This window comes from Stegostoma tigrinum, chromosome 32 (genome assembly GCF_030684315.1).
Source record: "Stegostoma tigrinum isolate sSteTig4 chromosome 32, sSteTig4.hap1, whole genome shotgun sequence".
Lineage (NCBI taxonomy): Eukaryota > Metazoa > Chordata > Chondrichthyes > Orectolobiformes > Stegostomatidae > Stegostoma > Stegostoma tigrinum.
In genome coordinates, this window is record NC_081385.1 from 6961794 (window position 1) to 6985176 (window position 23383).

Consider the following 23383-nt stretch of genomic DNA (forward strand, 5'->3'; position numbering starts at 1 on the left):
TAGATGCTTGTGGATGTGGTGTCGATCAAGCGGGCTGCTTTGTCTGGATGGTGTCAAGCTTCTTGATTGTTGTTGGGGCTGCACTCATCCAGGCAAATGAGGAGTATTCCATTGAATGCCTGACTTGTGCCTTGTAGATGGTGGTCAGGCTTTGAGGAGTTAGCAAATGAGCTACTCGCCGCAATATTCCCAGCTTATGACTTGCACTTGTAGCCACTGTGTTAATGTGGTGAATCCATTTGAGTTTCTGGTCAATGGTAACCCCCAGGATGTTGATAGTGGAGGATTCAGTGATGGTAACACCATTGAATGTCAAGGGACAGTGGTTAGATTGTCTCTTATTGGAGATGGTCATAGCCTGGCATTTCTGTGGGGCAAATGCCACTTGCCACTTGTCAGCCCAAGCCTGGATATTGTCCAGATCTTGTTGCATGTGAACACGGACTGCTTTAGTATCTGAGGAGTCACAAATTATGCTGAACATTGTGCAATCATCGGCAAACATCCCCACTTCTGACTTTATGATGGAGCGAAGGCCATTGATGAAGCAGCTGAAGATGGTTGGCCCTCGGACACTACCCTGAGGAACTCCTGCAGAGACGTCCTGGAGCTGAGATGATTGACCTCCTGCAACCAGGACCACCTTCCTATGTGTCAGGTATGACTCCAGTCAGTGGAGAGCTTGCCCCCTGTTACCCATTGATTCCAGTTTTACTAGGGTTCCATGCTTCCACACTCTGTCAAATGCAGCCTTGATGCCAAGGGCTGTCACTCTCACCTCACCTCTGGAATTCAGCTGTTTTGTCCTTGTTTGAACCAAGGCTATAGTAAGATCAGGAGCGGGTTCACTAGTGTCCTTTATGGAAGGAAATTGCCATTCTTACCTGGTTTGGCCTGTGTGTGACTCCAGACCCACAGCAATGTGGTTGACTCCCAACTGGCCTCTGGCCAATTTGGGAAGGGAAGTAAATGCTGGCCTAGCTAGTGATGCTGTCATCTCATGATGAATAAAATAAAATTTGGAGGATACTCTAAATGTGAAGGTGGGACTTTGCCTCCACAAATACGATGTGGCGGTCGCTCTTACCAATACTGTCATGTACAGGTGCATCTGCAGCCAGCTGGTTGGTAAGGATGAGGTCAAATGTTGTTGGTTCTCTCACCACCTGTCGCAGACCCAGTCTAGCAGCAACGACCTTTACTGATCGACCAGCTCGATCAGCATTGCTGCTGCTAAGCCTTTCTTGGTGATAGACATTGAAATCCCTCACAATGAGTGTGCCACCTTCAAGTGATGTTTTCACTGAATAATAAAGCTGCTGACTGAAGTGGACAGTCTTCTAGGTGAGCCTTTCCTTGAAATATTTTAGAAATCAAATAAATTGATGACCAGGAAGATTGCTTCAGTTTACGTGTGAACCTTCCATGAATGATTGTGAGGTTATTAACTTGACTTGTTACGTTGTGGGATCTGCTGTCCGCTAATTCTTATTTCAAATGATTTTGTACATGTTTTGCAATGAAAATATCTCTCTCTAAAGCCAATTGTTGTAATACACCATCTGAAGTCACCCCAAAATGCTTTCCAGAGAAAGCTTTACAAAGTATTTTGACAGATAACCTCAATTGTCATTTTGGAAATGTGACAGTCAATTTACACGGAGTAAAATTCCACAATTGGCAATGTGATAATGGCCAGAAAGTTTCATAATCTGGTATTAGCTCAGTCTGGAGAAAGTGAAAGGTGCTGTATGTTATCTCTCAGCAACATCTGCACAGTATAATGTCAATAACATAATGAGACAGATAAGTTACACTTAATGTTTACACTGATGGATGAAGTGGCTGAATCCCATTTGGAAATGTTAAAAGATTTGGAAGAGCACATTATTCAAGCTGAATTTGCAGAAATGGTAGCAGCTGCAGAAACTATCACTATTTAAAAGTGTGCGGCTGTAATAATAAATAATGTTTTACTGAGCAATGGTTATTTAAAAAGTAAGGGATGAAAAATTAAGTTGAAATTTTAATATTTCTTTTGATAGCAATCTTTTTCTTATTTAGGAAGATAGGGGAATGGTGTTAGTCAGAGTTGTGTACTCAGCAGTTCTGAATTTCTTAAACATTAAACGTCTATTTTCTCTTCGTTTCCCCCCCCCCCCCCCCCCCCACACACACACACACACACACACACACACACACACACACACACACACACACACACACACACACACACACACACACCCGCCCCCGCCCCCGCCCCGGTCAGGACTCATAGACTTAATGGTAATGTCCTGGGGAATGTTGCCAAACAAAGAGACCTTGGAGTGCAGGTCTACAGCTCCTTGAAAGTGAAATCGCAGGTAAAGAGGATGCTGAAGAATGCGTTTAGCCTGCTTACCTTTATTGATCAATGCATTGAGTATAAGAGTTGGTAGGTCATGTAGAGGCTGTACAGGACATTGAGTAGGCCGCTTTTGGACTACTGCATTCAATTCTGGTCTCCCAGCTATTGGAAGCATGTCGAAACCTGAAAGTGTTCAGGAAAGATTTACAAGAAGATTACCAGAATTGGAAGGTTTGAGCTATAGGTAGAGAGGGAATAGGCTGGGACTATTTTCCCTGCAGCGTTGGAGGCTGAGGGGTAACCTTTTTGATATTTATAAAATCATGAGGGCATGGATATGTTGAATAGCCAAGGTCTTTTTCCCAGTGTAGAGGAATCCAAAGCTAGAAGGCATAGGTTTAAGGTGAAAGATGAAAGATTTAAAAGAGATTTATGGGTCAACTTTTTCTTGGAGTAAGGCCAATTTTGACGGTATGAGTCAGGAACTTTCAAAAGTCAATTGGAGGAGGCTATTCGCAGGTAAAGGGACATTTGAGAAATTGGAAGCCTTTAAGATGAGAACAAGAGTTCAGAAACAGTATGTTCCTGTTCATGTGGGTGGGTGTAGGGAATTATGGATGACTAGAGAAATTGAGTTCTGGTAAAGCAAAAGGAGGAGGTGTATATCGGGTATACCCAGCTGGGATTGAGTGAATCCCTAGAATATTATAAGGGCAGTAGGGGTTGACTTAAGAGGGGATCAGGAGGGCAAAAAGAGATTCTATAGATACATTAAGAGCAAAAGAGTAACTAGGGAGGGAATAGGGCCCTTTAAAGATCAATGTGGCAGCCTATGTTGGAACCACAGGACTTGGGTAAGATACGAATGAATATTTTGTGGAGAAAACGTGGAAGCTAGGGCATTTGGGAAAATAGTGATGTCTTACAGAAGAGGTGGCATTGGAGGTCTTAAAAAGCATGAAAGATAGATAAACCCCTGGGTCCTGGTCAGGTGTTTCACAGAAATTTGAAGAAGTTAGGGAAGAAGTTGTTGGGCCCCTTGCTGAGACATTTGTATTGCTAATATCTATGAGTGGTTCCTGCATTGATACACATGAGTTTTGCTAACTGAAGACTTCCTGATGTTTCAAAGTAGACACTGCACTTAACATGACAAGTCATATGGATCATTTCTTGAGCAATATATTATTGTCTAAAGTTTATAGAGATCAGTTCTGAATATTTCTGTATTGTTGTGTGGTTTTAATCATTCGCAAACCAATATGCCAGGAATCAATGTTTAACTTTGCCCCTTTTAATTCATTTTGCTTGAATGTTGCTCTGTTATGACTGGAAATTTCATTTGACTGTCACAGGTTGCGTACTGTGCTTTGTACCCGACCTACAGGGTGCTATTTTGCAGTAGCCCCTCCTTCCACCCCTGCTTAGTTGTGGTCTGTCCCCTGTCCTTGAACCCAGATTGGGACAATTACAGCCCTTCCCCAACCTGTCAGCTTGCTATATTTTCCCATTCGGCAGCTGGCCATCTTGCTTGCCCACCAGGAAGGCAGGTCATCATTGAGGTGGCGAGTGAAGGCTCTCGGGTTGCCGTTAGTTGACTGCTCGAGGGCTGTAGTTGGTAGCAGGTTGAGAAAATCCCCTACCTGACCTTGTTGGAATTTAATTGGTGAGGTGGCAACAAATGTAGCTGTTGAACCAATTGACCCAATGATATACCCTTTTTCGCCTTTTAGTGATTTAAATGTCGAGTAATTGTTTGATAATTTAAATGAAAGCCGCCGTGTGTGAGTTATAATTTGAACCTCAGCCTTGGAGAGTTCAAGTTGCAATGCAAACATGCACATTTACCTGCATGTTGCTACATGGAGCTATGGCTGGTGATGATAGAGGCTCCCATTTCCTTCTGTCTTGTGGCTGATATAGGAATCTGTCCAACTCCTACCGCCTGCCATTACTGGGATTTACAAGTTGATACCCAACCTCTTTGGTCAGGTTGTGCACACATTGCTCTTGGCCATCAAGTTACAGAGCTGATACAGGCTGGATTGGGAATTAATCTCTTCCCCCAGTTACACAGTGCACATTGAAGGAGCTTTCATGTCTTTTAGTAATGGCTCTCCTGCATTGTTGCTTACGTATGTCAGAAACTATATGCAATGTTTTCACAGTGTTGGAGTAACATTTCTGAAAAACACTGATCATGACTTTCAATTGGAATTGATGTGAAAGCTGGAGTTGGGTCCCTTCGGATGATTTTCTTATCCCGAAAGCCCAAAGTACAAGTTGGAGCACACGTGCACAGCTCTGCATTCCTAGCTAATGTAAGCTGCAAAATAAAAATGATTTGTTATATACTACCTAAATTCAAATACTGTAACCAGGGAGGTGATGGCTTAGTGGTATTACCTGTGGATTGTTGATCCAGCGACAAAGGTGATGTTCTGGGGACACAGGTTTGAATCCTGCCATGGTAGATGGTGGAAATTTGAACTCAATAAAAAATCTAGAATTAAGAGTCTAATGCTGACAACAAAACCATTGTCAATTGTTGGGAAAGCCAAACAGCATGGAAACAGGCCCTTCAGTCCAGTCAAGCCATGCAGAACATAAGCCCAAACTAAACTCATTCCTCCTGTCTGCTCCTGTCGCATATCCCTCTGAACTTTTCCTATTCATTTACTTGTACACATGTCTTTTAAATGTTGTAATTGTACCTACATCCACCACTTCCTCAGGAAGTTCGTTCCACATGTGAACCATCCTCTGTGTAAAAACAAATTGCCACTCCTGTCATCATTTTTAAATTGCTGTCCTGTCACCTTGAAAATGTGCCCCGTAATCTTGAAATCCCCCATCCTAGAGAAAAGACAACTGCCACTAACCCTATCTAAACTTGAGCAATGAAGACAAATGTGCCAAATGCCTTTTTAACCACCCTGCCTTTATGTGACACAAACTTCAAAGGTTATGTACCTGAACTCCTAGCTCCCTCTTCTAGAACACTAACATGAACTGTATAAGCCCTGCCCTTGTTTGTTGTACTGAAACAAAATACCACACATCTATCCAGATTGAACTCCATTTGCTATTTTACAGCCCATTGACCCATTTGATCAAGATCCCTCTGTAATCTTAGAAAACCTTCTTCACTTTCTACTATGACACCAATTTTGGTGTCATCCGCCAACTTAGTAACCATGCTTTCTATATTCTCATCCAAATCATTAATGTAAATGACAAACAAAACAGGACCCAGCACCGATCCCTGTGGTACACCACTGGTGATAGTCTTCCAGTCTGAAAAGCAACCCCCACCACTAAACTCTCTGGAGGGAAACTGTTGTTCTACATGTGGGCAGTTAGGCACGGGCAATAAGTTCTGGTCTGGCCATTGCTGCCCGCATCCCAGAAATGAATAAAAAATATCGGGTATACCTTAAGCACAAAGTTGGTTTTTCTCTTGTTACCTTTTCCATTCTGTCCCCCCCCCCCCCATCCCACTCTACCTTTTCCAATCTCTCCCTTTCTTTCATTGTAGTTTGTCCTCTTTCTCTCTCTCTTTTCCTCCCTCTTTCTCTCTCCCCCTCCCCCCTCAACATTTCTGCTCTATTTTTCGGTCTCTCTGTCAGTCAGATCTTGACATGAGGCGCAAAATGATGTCAACTCAGAAATGAAGATGATTTCAAGGAAATATGCAAAAAAGATTAAACAGCATTAAAACGGAATAGTTTTATTTAGGAGCGCGGAAATTGAGGATGGCTTCTACTGTTTTCTAACGGCACGAGCGTAATGTCATATGAAAAGAATAATGTTGTATTTATGTAGTGCCATATTGTAGAATGACATGCACCTTAGCAACAGGCCATTCTGCTCACAGGCCTACGGTTGTATGGATGTGAACCTCCTCCCAACCAGCCCCACCCAATTGACCTGCCCCCTTCCTCCTTTCTCCTTGTGTTCACATCCAGCTTACCCCGAATAGCTTCTTTGTTAATCACTTCACCTTGTGCTTATTGGGGTAGGTTCTGTATTTTTACTACTTTCCCATTTCAACTTCTTTTGAATGTGATCATATTGTTGAATTGATTCAAAGCACTTTTCAAGCTGAATTACCTTTTGCAGTGTAATGACTATTAAGTCCATTATTACTCAAAACAAAAGATCATGAGAGTGTCAGATGAAAGTTCCTCTGGTCAGGACTGTTCTATCCATCAGAAAATACTCCCCTATATTTTGACATCATCAGCTGTACCTCGATTCAAGATCGATGTCTGTCTGTTCAAGGTTGTGACCTTCTACCATGGCCCTCGGTGTAACTGAGCTGGTTGATTGTCAATCTTTGGATCCCATGAGTGCAGTAGGACACAGTTGTGAGGAACAGAGTCATGCTCTTTGCTCCTGCTGTGTGTCATCACCAAGGCATGTGTTGTGACTATTCTTATTGAAAGCAGGGGAGGAAACAATGCCCTGCATTCCTTTATTAAAAGCTGATCAAGATTGGTAGAAAAGAGGAACGTACAAGAAGCTTAATGTTAAGTGAAGGATAGTTTTATTTGTCTTCATTGGAAAGAGAACAATTGCTGTCAAAGAAAACTGACTTTTAATAATGAGAGTTAAAACTCATCCCTTATGTCTTGGAGGTTGGAAAAGCAGTTTCAGTGTGTGACATTTTCTATCTTTAACTATAAACAACCACAAGGAAATCAAGTGCTTAGATAAAGGGCTAATTGGAGCAGCCAATATGGATTTGTTGAATGAAACAATTCTTTTTGAGGAACACAAATATGCGATGGAATTGAGATGAACATTGCAAATGTAGGTTCGATTGTGTGTTACAAAAGAAACATGAAATGAAAGTTAAAGCCTCAGCAGTGGCAGCTCTGAGTCTCAGGTTTGTGGACTGATATCCCGTCCAGGAATGTACAGAGAGGATGCTCCTTAGTTGAAGATACTGTCTTTCACATGAGAAGCTTAACCAAAATTTAATCTGTCCAGTTTGCTGGATGTAAAAGATCCCATGGCAGTGTATTGGTGAACAACAGACATTGCCTCCACTATGTCCTGGCCAATATTTATTTTTCAAACAGCATGAAAAAAGTACGGATGGCTCTGTCATAACCATGTTCCTGATCATGGGAGTTTGCTGTCCAGAAATTAGCCACCTTGTCTCCTACATTACATCAGTGAAGCATTTCAAGAGCATTTCAAGAACAAAAACCAAGTTGCTGGAAAGGCTTAGCAGGTCTGGCAGCATCTGTGAAGGAGAAAACAGAGTTAATGTTTCGGGTCCGATGACCCTTCCCCAGAACTCTGTATCAGAATGAGTTCTGAGGAAGGGTCACCGACCCGAAGTGTTAACTCTGTTTTCTCCTTCACAGATGCTGTCAGACCTGCTGAGCTTTTCCAGCAACTTTGTTTTTGTTCTTGATTTACAGCATCCGCAGTTCTTTAGGTTTTTATCAAGAGTGTTTCGTTGGATTTAAAGCACTTTGCGACACCCAACAGGGAAGAAAGATGCTAAATAAATGCAAATTCTTTGTTTTGTTAAAGGAAATGTGTTAAAACAAAGCAAGCAATTTAAAAGATAACCATATACTGTAATTCATTTATATGTGAAATAATGGAAAATAACTCGAGTGAACAGATGAAGATATTTCTTGACTCAGGTCAGACAAAAAGTCAATGCCTTCAAATGTTCACAGAAGTGACAGTGCCAAAGAAAACAAGAAAGTTTTCTGAAGTTTCAATGTCTTGATGCAGAAATCTTGATCAGATTCAGTTCACTGCATTCTGCTCTCCAGTCAGTGGTTTTGGTTAGTAACTTTATACATTTTCTTTGGTTCTGAGCAAAGTGCATAGCAGCAAGAACATGCTGATCTCCACTTCCTTTCGCTCCTCATTTTTTTTTTGTCTTTGCTTTTGTTCACAGAACATTTGCTTCATCATCAGCCAGCTGCGAGAGATCACAGGGATTCATGACAATCGACTCCTGCAGAAGGCACTCCAGGTCAGCAGGCATTGATCCATGTATTTCAATACAAGCTGGATTGTATGGTAGAGAGGGAAGTCTTAGCTCATCCAGCCTGAAAAACACAATAACTTCACCCTTCAACAAATGCAATATCTAACTGCTTTTTAATCAGAAGTACATTAAAAGCTGGCGCATGAGTAGACCATTCGGCATCTGCAGCCTGCCCTATCTGACTGATTTCCCCAGGCATCAATTCCACTTTTTTTAACCAGCCCCCCCCCCCCCCCCCCCCCCATAGCACCCAACTCCCTCACATTTCAAAAATCTATTTACCTCTTCTTTAAATACTGTCAGTGATCTAACCTCCACAACTAGAGATCACTCAAAATACTGGAGATTTTGCTTCCATTAACCAAGGCGTCTCTCACTCTGAAGAAACTTGCAAGTTTTAAAAAATTATTAATTTTTCATTAGAACTGTGTGTTTGTGAGCAAAGTCAGCATTGTGACTGATTTGCCTTTGAACTGAGTGGTACACTGGGCATTTCCAAGGCCAGTTGATAGTCAGCCACATTGAGTCTGGAGACACATACGAGCCAGACCAAGTAAAGATGACAGATCACCTTCCCTAAAAGGGCATTAGTGAACCACATGGGTTTTTACAACAATCGATGATGATTACCATGGCCATCATTACTATGACGTGGGACGGTTAACTGAAAATATGAGTGACTGCAAATGTTTTGAGATTAGGCTCAGTCTGTATGTATGTTCTAATCCTTAAGCAATAACACGGGTCAGTAACTTTACAAATTTTACAGGTGCAGTTTCTATTCAGCATTAGTAACATCTGGCCCATCTCCAGTCATGTTTAAATTGAAATGTGTTGGGGAATATTGCCTTGATGGTAAAATACTGTTCAACCTACTTAAAATATCAATACAACTTCTTATAGAGAAACCTGGTCAGTAGTAACAAGAGTGAGAGTCATAGAATCATTGAGTGACACAATTCCTACCTTACAGAAGCAAGCCTTTCAGCCCATCGAGACCACACCTGAGGAGCATCCCACCCAGGCGATACCCCTTCCATATCCTTGTAACCCTGAATTTCCCATGGTTAGTCCACCTAACCTGTATTTCCTTGGACACTGGGCAATTTAGCATGGCCAATCCACCTAGCCTGCACATTATTTGGACTGTGAGAGGAAATCAGTGCACCCGGAGGAAACCCACACAGACACAGGAAGAATGTGCAAACAGACAGTCGCCTGAGGGTGGAACTGAACTAGAGTCTATGGTGTTGTGAAGCAGCAGTGCTAGTCACTGAAGCACTGTGCCGATTGGAGCAGAATGCCTTTTGCAAATATTTTTGATGATGTTGAGCTTATCCTTCATATTGTATCACATAGAGTCATAATGGCAGTGAGGGAGGCCATTTGGCCCATTGAATCCATGAAGACTTCCTGTACAGGAATCTAGTCATTTCCGTTGTTCCATTCAGTTCCTGTAGCTCTGCATGTTTATTCCTCTTGAGTGTTTATCCAATTTGCTTGTGAAACTGTCCATCATCTCTGCCCTACAAGATACAGAGGCAAAGAGTTCCAGATCATTAAGTTCTTTCCTCTCACTCCCCTGCATCTTTTGGCCACCACCTTAAATCTGCATGAAAATAGTTTCTACATCATGGAGGCTAGTGTCTCATCCCTGAGTGTACAATCTCACATGAGTTCACGTCTCTCTGGTCTTTACTGAAAACAACCTTTCTTCAAATATTCGTCTCAACAGTTTGCCAACAAGTTAACCAAGCATCATTCTTTGAGCATGCTTTTGCTCATGTTTAACATCTTCAGGTGGCTCAGTATCATATTTTGTTTGATATGCTCTTGTGTTGCACTTTGGGATGCTTGAGAAAGTCTAAGTAATTGGTGTATATGCTTCACCTCAATGATGTAATTAATCTATTAGCATGGTCTTGATGTGGATGTAGATCATAGTGTTATATTTCACACAGACATAGGAACAACAATAGGCCGTTCAATCCCTTATGTTGTTCTGCCATTCAAAGAGATCATGGTTGATCTGTGGCCTAACTCCATAAACATGCCTTTGACCAATATCCCTTGATATCTTTACTTAACAAAAATTTATCTACCTCAGATTTAAAATTAATAACTGATCAAACATCCACTGTCATTTGTGGAAGAGAGTTCTAAACATCTTCAACCTTTTGTGCGTAGAAGTGCTTCACAACATCTCTCTTGAATAGTCTGGCCTTGATTTTTAGACCAAACACCTACTTTTAGACATTTCCATCAATGGAAATAGTTTGTCTTTGTCTACCCTGAAGTTTTCTGTTAATATCTTGAGGACCTCAATCACATCATGCCTTAACCTTCAAATTCTAGAAAAAACAGGCCTAATTTGTATAATTTGTCTTCAAAACTTAAGCCCTGGAGATTCTTGTTAGCCTACATTGTATTTTCTCCAAGCCCTATATATCTATCCTAACATACAAATTAGGAGTACTTCCACCACGGTCACACTGAGCTGCCAGTCAGTGTTGAAAGGTGGATGAAAAAAACTTGTGTCAATTAACCTGAAGGAATAGGGATCGAGATTTAAGTATCTGATCTAGACTCCCTCTAATCACATTTATCCTTTCTTGTCCACTTGTCTGCAACTTTAGGTTGATCTAAAAATGCAAAAATTAAGAACAGATAGAGCGGGAGAAACTCAGTAGGTTTGGCAGCATCTGGAAAGAAAAGCAGAGTTAACGTTTCGAGTCCAAAATGAATGAAAATTTTGCACCTCTCTGTACAGATGTTGCCAGGGCTGTTGAGTTTTTCTTGCATTTTCTCTCTTCCTTTCAGGCTTCAGCATCTGAACTGTGTTTTATTTATCCAAGAAAAGTGGATCTTTGTAGTACCGCTGGTCTCCAGGCTGAAATTTTCTCAAACAAATACAAAGAATGCTGGAGAAACTCTGCAGTCTGGCTGCATCTGTGGAGAAAGAGCAACAGAGTTAATGTTTTGAGTCCGGGTATGACCTTCATAGAATCAGAGAATCCCTACAGTGCAGAAAGAGGCCATTTCGCCCATGGAGTCTACACCGACCCTCTGAAGAGCAACATTTATGTAGCTAATTTGTTGCTTCTCTTGGCAGAAATCTGAAACTGCAACTGCTTATTTTATTAAGTGAATCTGTGGAGAAATAGCCTTGTTTGTAGAATACTATCATACCACAAATTGTTGTGAAATTTCAACACTGTTAGCACACCTGGTAGCCATTTTAGCACAAAGCTTGATCTCTCAAGCAGCACTGAGAGGAATGACCATTTAGTGTGTTTGTTGTATTGCTGAAGAGGTAAATGTTTACCAGGAAACAAAGTGAATTAATCCTTGGTGGTTGTTTGAATATTTCATACATTCTTAATGTGAGGCAAGATCTTTGATTTATGCCTCATGGGAAAGGAGTCACCTTGAATGACACAGCATTTCCTTCATATTGACCTGGAGTATCCGAGGTATTGAGCTGTCTCTTCCAAGTCAATAGAGCAAACAGTTTGTGAAGCCCTGGGGTTTTCTTTTAAAAGTTGGAACAGTAGAAGCAGCATGAATGGTTGGAGTCAGGCTCCCACAGAACTAGAGTTTCAGTTTAACTTTCAATTGTTGGGTTTTGAAGTTGGTTGTGGAAACTGCCACACATCTTTCTCTGCAGAATTTTCTCATTGTTTTCTTTTCTCCCAGACTGGAGAAATATCACACGTGAGACAATTTATTTTACTGAATTTGCCTTTTGCCAAGAATGTGGTTTATGTGATGTTACTATACTAGAACAGTTGCTGTTTAGTTGTTAAATAATATATTATTCTGTAAAATTTTCTGACAGAGTTCAAGTTATACCAATTCTCTCTTTTATTTGTATTTTAATTATAATGTAAGAATAAGAATTGTTTAAAACATTGTAGTTTGATCAGTTAAGTCGCAACTGGAAAGCAGTACCTTATACTTTGCTGTAAAGAAGATGAAAGTCAAGATGTAGGCTATCTTCAGGATATGTTTTGGGGGGATTTAGTCTGGTTGACAGCAGCAAATTGGGTTTCATTGACAGGTTGTTTCCTATCTCCACGTGTACGCTTCATTTGATCAGTGACTTGTACGTATTCATTCATGGGATGAGGCTAGGCGTGCATTTATTTCCCTCTCTAGTTGCCCAGAGGGAAGTTAAGAATCAAGCACATAACTGTTGGTCTGGAGTCAGAAATAGGTCCCGTGAATTAATTTACCAAGAGGCAGTTAGCAATTCCAATTTGTCCTTTAAAATAGCTTTGAGCACACTGCGTGGTTATTATAATGTGTTAATATGAGTATTGTATCGCCACTTTCTTACAGGTCAGCAACAGGGACATAAATCAGGCAGTGAGCTTCCTCACTGATGAAAGTGCCAGGGAACCAAGTTATGCAGCAGTAGCTAATCAGCCAGACAATGAATCCAACGGAGCGACAGCCAATCATACACGTAGAAGTAAGTGTTTTACGCCTGATATTGGTTTAGCTTTATAGAATAGAATAGAATAGAATCCCCAACAAATCTACACTGATCCTCCGAAGAACATCCCACCCCTACCCTATCCCTGTAACCCTGCATTTCCCATGGCTAACCCAACTAACCTGCACGTCCCTGGACAATACGATCAACATAGCATGGCCAACCCACCCAACTTGCACATCTTTGAACTGTGGGAGAAAACCGGAGCACCCGGTGGAAACCCACACAGACACAGTGACAGCATGCAAACTCCACACAGTCGCCTGAGGTTGGAATCAAACCTGGGTCCCTGGTGATGTGAGATAGCAGCGTTAACCACTGAGCCACCATGCTGCCCACTGGCTTGACATTGTGTTGATAGAAGGAGATAATCAGGGAGAGGAATTTGGCATTTTTTACCCGTGGAGATTGCAGTACAATGTGCCCACTGTCCACTGCTTCCACCTTCCATGCCCAGCCCACCTGTGTCGTTTGCACTACATCTTCATTGAGAAAGCTGCTCAAAAAAATCCTTACCTTCCCTGCTTGCAGATTAAAAAGTATAAAGACCATCCTAATACCAACTCAAAAGGCTTCATGTCAGCCCATTTCTGGTCTATAAACCCACACCAGTGGTGAATGTTGTTTCTTTCAGGTGTCATTGACCTCACGAATGATGAGAAAGCAGACCTTCAAAAGGCGATTGCTCTGAGCCTGAGAGAAAGCGAGAAGCTACAGGAAGAAGCCAAAGTTGCTGGAGAGAATCAGGATGCTAACCAGTACAGAACTCCATACATTAGATCTGAACATTGAATAAGCTCTTTATCTTTCATTTTTGTTTGGTTGGTACAAACCACAATAATCACTGCTGTTTGGGAACCCGGGATGAGGATTGAAAGTCTGGCTTACTGCCAGAGTTCCAGTTCAGATTCTGGAATTTTGCAGTGTGTGTTTGTTTGTTTGCAGCACTTGGCTCACTGTTTATTTTTCACCATCCATTGATTTTTTTTTGTGTGTGTAAAGTTCAGTTGAGCTGCTAGAGGAGGGAACAATTTCCCAGTGTTAATACATTGATTCTGTGTGAGGAATGGTTGTGTTGTGGCTACACTACTGGAATAGTGATCCAAACAACCTAAGTTCAATCATCTGAGCAGCTGGGACTTTAAATTCATTCAGTTAAATGACTCTCAATTTGTGGGGGAGGCGGGGGGAAGTCACCTGCAATTCTAAACATGAAATTATTCGACTTTTGCAAATAGTCATAGAGGCATATAGCATAGAAGCTATATCTATTCCAGCTGACAAACATTAAGTCACACTAATTCCATTTACCTGCTCTTGGTCCATAGCCTATAATGCCCTGGCATTTTAAATGCTCATCCAGCTGCTTCCTAAATGTTGACAGTACCTGCCTCCACCACCATCTGAGGCAGCACATTATAGTACTCCCTCGGTCCACTTTCTATCGTTCTCCCGGTGAAACATTCTTTCTCCAATCTCTTCTAAACCACTTGCTCCTCACCTTAAACTTATGACCTCTGTCCTTGGACGCGTACCTATGCCCTCTGGCCTTGGAGACACACTATGATCCTATAAGCAGTGTTCACAGCTGTTTCTACTTGTCTGGCCACCTACCAAGAGTTACGCATGCCTGTCAGCTTCATCAATATTACTTAAGGAGGAAAAGCTGTCATCCTAACCTGGTTCTGTCATTTAAGTGGGAACAATATAGAGGGTTATGCGGAAAAGGCAACATGTTGGTGTTAAGTTAAAATGCTCAGAGAATGACTGTGCCCACAATGGGCCAAATGGCTGCCTCTAAGCCGTAACATTTCTGTGATCTATGTGTGACACCGTACCCACAACTGTATGATCGACTCTCAAGTGGCCTCAGAAATGCCAGGTTAAACCAACTCAGTTGTTAAGGTGGCTTGCAACTACCTTCTAAAAGGCAATTGAGGATGGACAGTGAACACAGGCCTGGCTAATTAACACTGCTTGCACACCGTGAATGAATTTCAAGAAGACACTTTTCTTCCTCCCCCTCCCCCTGCCCTTTTCCCAATCTCACTCCATTGTTGCACTGACCTTGTTTTTTTTGAACCTCTTGACTGGTTTTATCACGTTAAGTTTGAAACTCCTCAGAAACTGAAGTAGTCCCCGTTCAAATGTGACAAGTTCTGGTCAATATCAGGCTTGGGCTGACAAGTGGCAAGTAACATTAGCATCATACAAATGCCAGACTATGATGTTCACTAATAAGAGGCAATCTAACCACCGCTCCTTGACACTCAATGGTGTTATAATCACTGAATCCTCCACTGGGGGTTTTCATTGACCAGAAACTCAAATGAACTTGTCACGTAAACACAGTGGCTACAAGAGCAGGTCAGAGGTTAGGAATACTGCAGTGACTAACTCACCTCCTGACTCCTCAAAGCCTGTCAACCAGCTACAAGGCACAAGTCAGGAGTGTGATGGAATATTCCCCACTTGCCTGGATGGGTGCAGCTCCCACAACACTTGAGAAACTTGACACCATCCAGGACAAAGCAACCTGCTTGATTGGCACCAGGTCCGCAAGAATCCACTCCTTCCACCACTGACACTCAGCAGCAGTGGAGTGTACTTTCTACAAATTGCGCTGCAGAAACTTACAAAAGACAGCACCTTTCAAACTCAAGACCGCTTCCATTTAGAAGGACAAGGGCAGCAGAGACATGGGAACACTTGCAAGTTTTGCTCCAAGCCACTCACCATCATGACTTGGGAATATATTGCCGTTCCTTCACTGTCGCTGGATCAAAACCCTGGAAATCCCTCCCTAAGAGCAATATGCATTGACCCATAGCATGTGTACTGCAGCGGTTCAAGAAGGCAGCTCACCACCACTGCCTTCTCAAGGGCAACTAGCGGCATGCAACAACTGCTGGCTAGCCAGTGATGCCCAAATTCATGAGTGAATTTTAAAAAAAAAGGCTATGAGTGTCTTAGCCTCAATGAGTAAAGGGTAAAGCCACCGTAGTCCTCCCAGACCATATGGCTGCGGCTCATTAGAGAGAGATGATTGCTGGTGGTTTAACCTGAGGGTGACTGTGCCTCATGTGCGAGGAGAGGTTGGGAAGGGGTGTCCTAAATGGTAACACCAGTCAATGCAGGAATTGAACCCATGCTTTTGGCATCACTCTGCATCGCATTAAAGCCATCCAGCCAATTGACATAACTAATCCATCCTCAATGGGAACAGGGTCTTGTTGCAGTCTGTCTCCTTCAGAAGTCACCTGACCTTATTTCCATTTCTCCTCAGAAAAGGAGTTGATTCACCCCGTGGTTTCCCGCCCTTGGCTTATCCAAAAAGAAAACTACCCATAATGTTTTCTTTCTCTCTCCAACATTGCTGTAGATTTAGTTGTGTATCTTCCTGGATATTTTGGCCTCTTGGTTTGAAAGTGAGAGGTTTGTCTGTGTGTTGCAGAATAGGTGAAACAAGTGCCACTGAGAGTAAAGTTGGGTTGAAAAGGAAGAGATGCGAAGTTTGGGGTGATTCCCCCAACCCACATGATCGGAAACGTGAGGATAAGTGGCCAGTGGGACTGAAGAATGTTGGAAACACCTGCTGGTTCAGTGCAGTTATACAGGTAATGAGCGCAAGTGATAAGGAGAACATGAGTCTTGTGAATATTAATTACTTTCTGCCTCTTGACTTTCCTCATCTCTTACAGTATAGTGGCAGCAATTTATAAAAGCACCTTTAATGCAGTAAAGCTTGCCAAGCGCTTCGTAGATATTATTGTTAAATAAGACTTGACACCAAACTTCAGAAAGAGATATTTAGAAAGACTTACAAAAGCATTAAAATGACAATTAAAGACTTGCTTTTACAAAGTGTCCTTGAGAAATATCACCATTCTATGTATTTCAGTCAAAGCAAAACTTTGGAAGCATAGTCTCTGTTGTGACTGAGGAAATGTGGCAGCCAATTTGCATATAGCAAGATCAGACAAATAGCAATGTGACAACGAGCAAGCAGTCTGTTTTTGTGATATTAATTAATGGAAAAACACTTACTAGGACTGCTCTTCGCTATATTTCCGTGTGATCTTTGTGCATATATCTGAGAGGACAGATGGAACCTTGCTTTAACATCTGATCCAAAAGACAGAACCTCAAACATTACAGCGCTTTCAGTACTGGGCTGGAGTGTCAGCTTTGATATCTTTGCTGAAATCCTAGCATGGAACCCAAACTGGAAAATCCTGTGGCTCAGGAGATGTGCTACCAACTATTCTACCATTTTACATAGGAGAGATAGGCAGAGTGGACTGGAGAAAAAGAATTGTTTCTGTCTAATTCTGTTTTCTGTGTTGTTTTGTGAACTCGGGGTATGATTTGAAATTTTCATTCTGAGCTTCAAGAGATTTCTCTGCAGCTCACAGAAATTGGTTTTGATTAAGTTTAACATTGGATTGCCTTACTTCAAGTACAAGAAATGCGGGTCCAAAGATTTGGTAGGTTGGCCACGCCAGGGATGTGTAGGCTAGAATGGTTAGCCATGAGAAATGTGGATAGGGTAGGCGGGTAGGATGCTGTTTGGAGGGTCGGTGTGGACTCAACGGACCAAATGGCTTGCTCCCGCACTGTAGGGAATGTATGATTCTATGAAGAGGAACGTTACTGGAGGATGTGGGAGAATGCACAGGTGGAAGTGCTCTCTGTTGGCTCACCTGGTTGAGTGTTGGTTAGTTCAGTTTCCCTAATGATGGGCAATGGATTGCCAGGCTCTCTCGAGTTTGCTTGATTGGCTGGCGTAATTGGAGAGCAAGTTTATTCAACATTTCGCAAGAATCTGTATTACTCCCATTGTCAGTTATTGCAGCTTTAGAAGGGTGACTTATTCAATAACTATAAGATTATGTAGGGATTCAATTGATAGACCTGAAAAAAGCGTTTCTTCTTGTGAGGAAATGCAAATCTAGTAGCCATGAATATTTGGGGTTCTTCCAACAAACCCAATGAGGAATTCAGGAGAATCTTCTTATCCAGAAAGAGGGCCACATCGTGTTCAGTCCTTTATCTCACTATTTTCAAAATTCTTTGGTAGCATAGAAATTGCATCTTGCTGAACATAGACATGTTTTGTTGAAAGTTTTTATCACCTACTTATCAGTTCACGGAAATGACAAAATAAGGGATTACGATTTTTTATACTGCATGTAAACATGGGATCTGATTGAGATATACAAAACTAGGAGAGGCATAGATAGGTTAGATAGCAAGAATATTTTCCTCATGGCAGACATGTTTAAGACCAGAGGACATAAATTTAAAGTAAGGCAAGAGTGGTCTAAAGGGGATCTGAGGAAAAATAATTTCACCCATAGGTTGGTAAAAATTGGAAAGTGGTGCCTGAGTGGGTGGTGGAGGCAGGTACTTTAGCAGCATTTAAGAAGCATCTAGACAAACACTTGAAATGCCAGGAAGTAGTAGCCTTGGATTGATTGCTGTTTAATGGGATAAGCATAGTTTGTTCATTGGCATGGACGTGGTGGGCTGATGGGCCCGTTTCTATGGTGTATGACTGTATAACTGTACGTATAAGAAGAGAGTGCTAATTGGTTGGCAAGTAGACTCTGGTAGAGGCACTGCAATGGAGAATGCACCATTTGGACTGACCATCAACTGCCAAGTCATGTTTAAATGTAAACCCGTCAAGTAAGCTCTGGTCAAGGTATTGCCCTGAAGAATGAACCAGAGCATGGCTGTCACGTATTTTGATACGTAGAAATAGTGTGTGGTGGGTCCATGATCTTTCTGTCTGGAAAGAACAGGCCCCTGTTTATCAATACATATAACTTACAGCTGGCATAAAAGTGTCCTGCTATGAACCTGCCTAAAATCTGAAATTCAGGATTATTTAGCAAATGCCGTCCAATTGCAGAATCACTTGTAATGTTAGAAAAGCAATGTGTTGAACTTTGCAACAATGGGGTGGTTAATACGATCAGTAGCTTGTCTTTTGTGAATGACTGAAGGAGTGTGCTGTTTGATCCAATCCCCTAGCCTTTGGTGGTGGTGGTGGTGGTTGCGGGGTGGTGTTAGGGGTGGGGAGCGTGGGTGGGGGAAGGCGTGAACAGCCTATACACCTAGCATCAGGCCGGTGCTGAATTTCATATCCCACGTTCATCTATGTAAAAGGCAGAATAGCGGCATGTTGTTAGGGGCAAATGTCAGTCATGTTGCTACAGTGTAATGTTGCTAACTCCACCTGTTGGTCAGATTTCTGAGACATCTTACTGTTCCAGGGTAATCTGCAAGCAAACTGGACACCGTTCAAGTCACAAAGATGTGGCCTGAGTGCAAGTTGTGAATTTGTGTGATGTACAGTGGGAAGTGTTCTGATCAGGGTAACCATTACACACAGGATTGTGAATTTCAGTATCAAGTTTTCACAGTGAGCAAATTACCTCGTGCCTTGTTCATGAGATAAAGACTTTGAGAAACTGTCTGTTTTTCTCAGCAGTTTTCCAAGTTCTTTCTTAGGCCTAGTAAATTTCTGCCATGTCCAGACAGCATGTTGTATTTTGCTTCAGTAGTCCCACTAATGGTGACACAGTGAAGTGTTAACTGGATTCTCTAACTAAATCCTTTAGAAGCAATTCTGCATTAATACATTTTTACGAATCTGCTTTTATCAAAAGTGCCAGATTTTTAAATTTGCCAGTGCATATTTTGGGTTTAGTGGTACTTTCTGCTTAAGTCTACTAACTGGATGGCAGTGCAATGAGCAGAGAGATCAGTTAAATGACATTTTAAACTGGGAATCTAATCCTTGTTGTGATTCATTCCCTGAGTTCCAGCCAGATTGGCTTCGGATTGAAGACACCCAGAGCAAACCTTGCAGGTTTTAACTTGGCATTGAGCACGCAATTCGCATTGAGTACTTAACACAGCATCATTTGTAAGTTAGTGTCAGATGCTTGCTATGTGCTGAGGCCAACTCACTATTTTGTGTTGTTTATCAGAATGTTTAAGCTCGTGCTGTAATCCTAGTAAGAAATCAAGAGGTGAGAAAGGGTCAGCTGAGATCTATATGATCACAATTCCATATCCCCATTTAAAATTGTAGCAGTTTAAATTTCAAGAGGGTTTAATTTTTCTGATTATAGAATGAGGATCACATCTTTGAAACAAATTTTTGTCAGACTTATTCCTCTTTAGTGAAGAACTATCTTTATTGTCCTGTTGTGACAAAATCCTGCCTTTATTGGTAGAAATTAACTGCGCATTTGAAGAGGTCATTTCTTGAACAAGGAAGAGTGGGTTCATGCTTGAGGATCTGCAGAGTGGGAATGTCAATCAAATGTTACTATTTCCCTCTAGCCCTTCCATCATACTTGTCTGCTGTCCTCTCACTTTGCTCTGTAGTTTGGAATTATCCTACATCTCAGTCCCAGTAATGCTCTGTTTCTAGTTGCACCTCTGTCTGTCATCTGTTTTTAATCGTCCTTGATGTTTCTCCCTTAACTTGCCTTCTCTTGAACGGGTACAGTTGGACAGATAGCATTTCTCCCAGATGTCAGTTCTTCACTATTGAGCCTGGTCAAATTATCAGTGTCTTATTGGACTATTGGAGAATATCAAAACCATTATTGATTCTGGTTATCATCTCATACATAGGAATGAGCATTCCCTGTATATTGGCTATCATTTAGTAATAAAACTTTCTGGCAACACCTGCTTCAAGGTCATTTTTAACATTGGGCAATTTTCCAAAGCACTTTGAGTGCTTTAATCAGGAAAGTTAGTTGGTGGAGGATAGTACTGGAGCCAATCTTCATTTGATTTTATATTTACTTACACAGTGAAACATTGCAAGCATACATGTCTGAACTCAATGACACCATTCTTTTTACATGTGCTCGTATGAAACCTCAATTAATCCTCACAGTCTGCTTATTGATTACACCCAATTAATATACCATGGGGCTATTATCTGACTCAATTTGGCACTAAACTGACTCTATTGGGACAGGTGACCAAAGGCATGGTTAATTACTTTGGTTTAAGCAGCACTTTACAGGATATGTGAGGGAGGCAGATGGTTTAGGGAAGGGATGTCAAAGCTTAGAGTCTAAGGACGTCAGTACAGTGGTTGAACTCTGAATGTAGTGTGCGTGGAAGAGTCCAAGTCTGGAGGAACTCAGAGTTCTTCGAGAACTCACAAAGGTCACAGGTATAGGGAGAGGCAATGGAGAGATTTAAAACACAAGAATTAGAATTTTCAGAATGTACTGGACTGGGGTCCATAGTAGATCATTAACCAAAAGGATTCAGACTCTTGGATGCTGAGTTCTGTTGTGGCATTGCTATAGGTAAGACAGCACAAGTTGGCTAGCTCAGAGTGAACTAGCAGTTGAACCTGTAATTTTACTGGTCTGTGTGATTTCAGAAGTACACAAAATATTTGCTTCTTCAAAACTGAAACTGTTTAAATAATGTCTCTTGTGATTACAGTTATCTCTTTTTGTTGACAATTCAGCATTGGCCCATATTTGCTGCTGCATTAACCATTGCTTTCTTCCAGCTGTGGCCCTGTCAGGCCCTTGAATCTGCCACCATTACTCCACTCTGGTGTCACCTGTAGCTTAATGGGTATTTTTCGCACTGAGAGACACAAGATTGTGAGTTCAAGCCCCATTGTAGTGCTTTGAGGACACAATCTAGTCTAATAGTTCAGTGTGGTATTTCAGATGAGAGAGTGAATCCAGATCCCGTCTGCCCTCACAAGTGGACATAAAGGATCTTGTGGTACTACTCCAAAAAGGAGATGGAGAGTTCTGCTCATGCGTTGGGCACTGGTTGTGCTGTGGTTAGTTTATGATTTTAGCATCAGATTGACCGAAGATAAATTAGGTAGACCTTGGTATTTTTCATATTTATCAATACATCAGCAAAAGGTATAAGCATTTCTAATACATGTTAGCACTGCTTGGAAGGTGTATGTAGAAATATTGTTTGTGTATTTGTATTTGTATGTCATAATACTTGGAAATCATAAGCCGCAGTGAGATTAATGTATTTTTCTTTACTTCAGCACTCTCAAGACTTCAGAAGACTGTGATTGTAGTGCTGCCAAATGTCATTTTTATTTTGTGGAAACTATTGAAATTTTGTGCAGTGAATATATGGTGGAAGTCATTCCATGATTAGCCGACAGGATGGTGATATGCCTGAAAGCTGTGGAGTGAGTCTGGTTGAATTCTGTGTGATAGGTTTTCATTTCTGTTTAGCACTTCCAGTAGAGGCTGTTCAGTATTTGCACAGAACAGTTTCAGACCCAGTTGAGTTCTATGCAGCTCTTTAACTTCTTCTGTTTTTTTTGTCTTTAGTCCCTGTTCCAACTGCCTAAGTTTCGACGGCTGGTTCTGAACTACACAGTGCCAGAAAATCCACATGAAAATTGCAGAAGCCATGCTGTAAGTTCATCCATGAAATTGTATAAAGTAAAAACAAATTATAGATTTACAAGGGTGATCCTGGAATGCAGAGTTCATAAATATTCAGAGGAATGAAAACCACACAGGTTGAGGGTGTTATTAATAGAGTTTTTTCAAATTAGGAAAGGTTTAGTTTTAATTTGGCAAAAATGGAGATGTTTCCACTCATGCAAAGACAATGGTAGGGGCTAAAAATACAAGATATTCACCAACAAATCTATTAGAAAATTCAGCAGAAACTCAGTGGTGAACGTTTGGAACTCATTGGAGTACTTGAGGCGAATGTCATTGTTGCATTTAAGCTAAATTAATGCATAAGGGAGTAATAAATTGAAAGTTTAGTAAAAATCATTCATGGGATGTGGACATTGCTGGCCAGGACGAGCATCTGTTGCTAATCTCTAATTGTTATGGAGAAGGTGACAGTGAGCTGCTTTCTATGCTGGTAGGGTGATGTGAAATGAAATAGGAGGGGACTGCGTGCTTCATTAAATAATGGGATGTGCCATTGGGTTGAATATGTTCATGGTTGTTCACAATTTCTAATGTTGTTGTTGATTGAAAAGGAGCAGCGAAACTTGGCATTTATGCAAGAACTGAGGTGCCTTTTTGCCTTGATGGCTGCCTCTATGCGGAAGTATGTTGACCCATCAAATGCAGTCGACCTCCTCAAGGACGCATTTCGATCAAATGAAGCACAGCAGGTGGGTCTGAGAATCACTCATTATCCCATAAGGTAGCACAGAAATTATAACATCAGTAGAAGTGTCCTACTGGAAACTTGATATAAAGCCTTAATGCAGAGAAAAGTAGGAAATTCTAGAATCAGTGTATAGATTGTTCAACATGTGATAGAGAATGATAAGGGTTCAGCTAGAGAGTCGCATGAATTTCTGATGGCATTAATCCAACTTTCAGTTTTAGATGTTGATATCCCTGTTATGTCATAGAATCATAAAGCTGAACAGCATGGAAACAGACCCTTCAGTCCGATTCAATCATGCCAACCAGATATCCTAAATTAACCTAGTTCAATTTGT

General features: G+C 41.4%; 1 protein-coding gene across 9 annotated transcripts in view; it reads left to right on the forward strand.

The window, feature by feature from the left end:
• Window positions 1-23383, forward strand: part of usp28 (ubiquitin specific peptidase 28) — an 88454-nt gene that overhangs the window by 19698 nt on the left and 45373 nt on the right. For 7 of the 9 annotated variants that reach the window (XR_007250523.2, XM_048561994.2, XM_059639079.1 and 4 more), the window contains exons 2-7: window positions 8277-8354; window positions 12711-12843; window positions 13502-13625; window positions 16322-16484; window positions 22236-22322; window positions 22910-23047. Coding sequence is in view for 8 of the 9 variants with exons in the window: in XM_048561994.2 (XP_048417951.1) it covers window positions 8277-8354; window positions 12711-12843; window positions 13502-13625; window positions 16322-16484; window positions 22236-22322; window positions 22910-23047 (723 nt within the window). In the remaining variant the exon portion in view is untranslated. Of the gene's footprint in view, window positions 1-8276; window positions 8355-12710; window positions 12844-13501; window positions 13626-16321; window positions 16485-22235; window positions 22323-22909; window positions 23048-23383 lie in introns of those variants that run through there. The other 2 variants (XM_048561988.2, XM_048561993.2) reach the window with 2 other exon arrangements.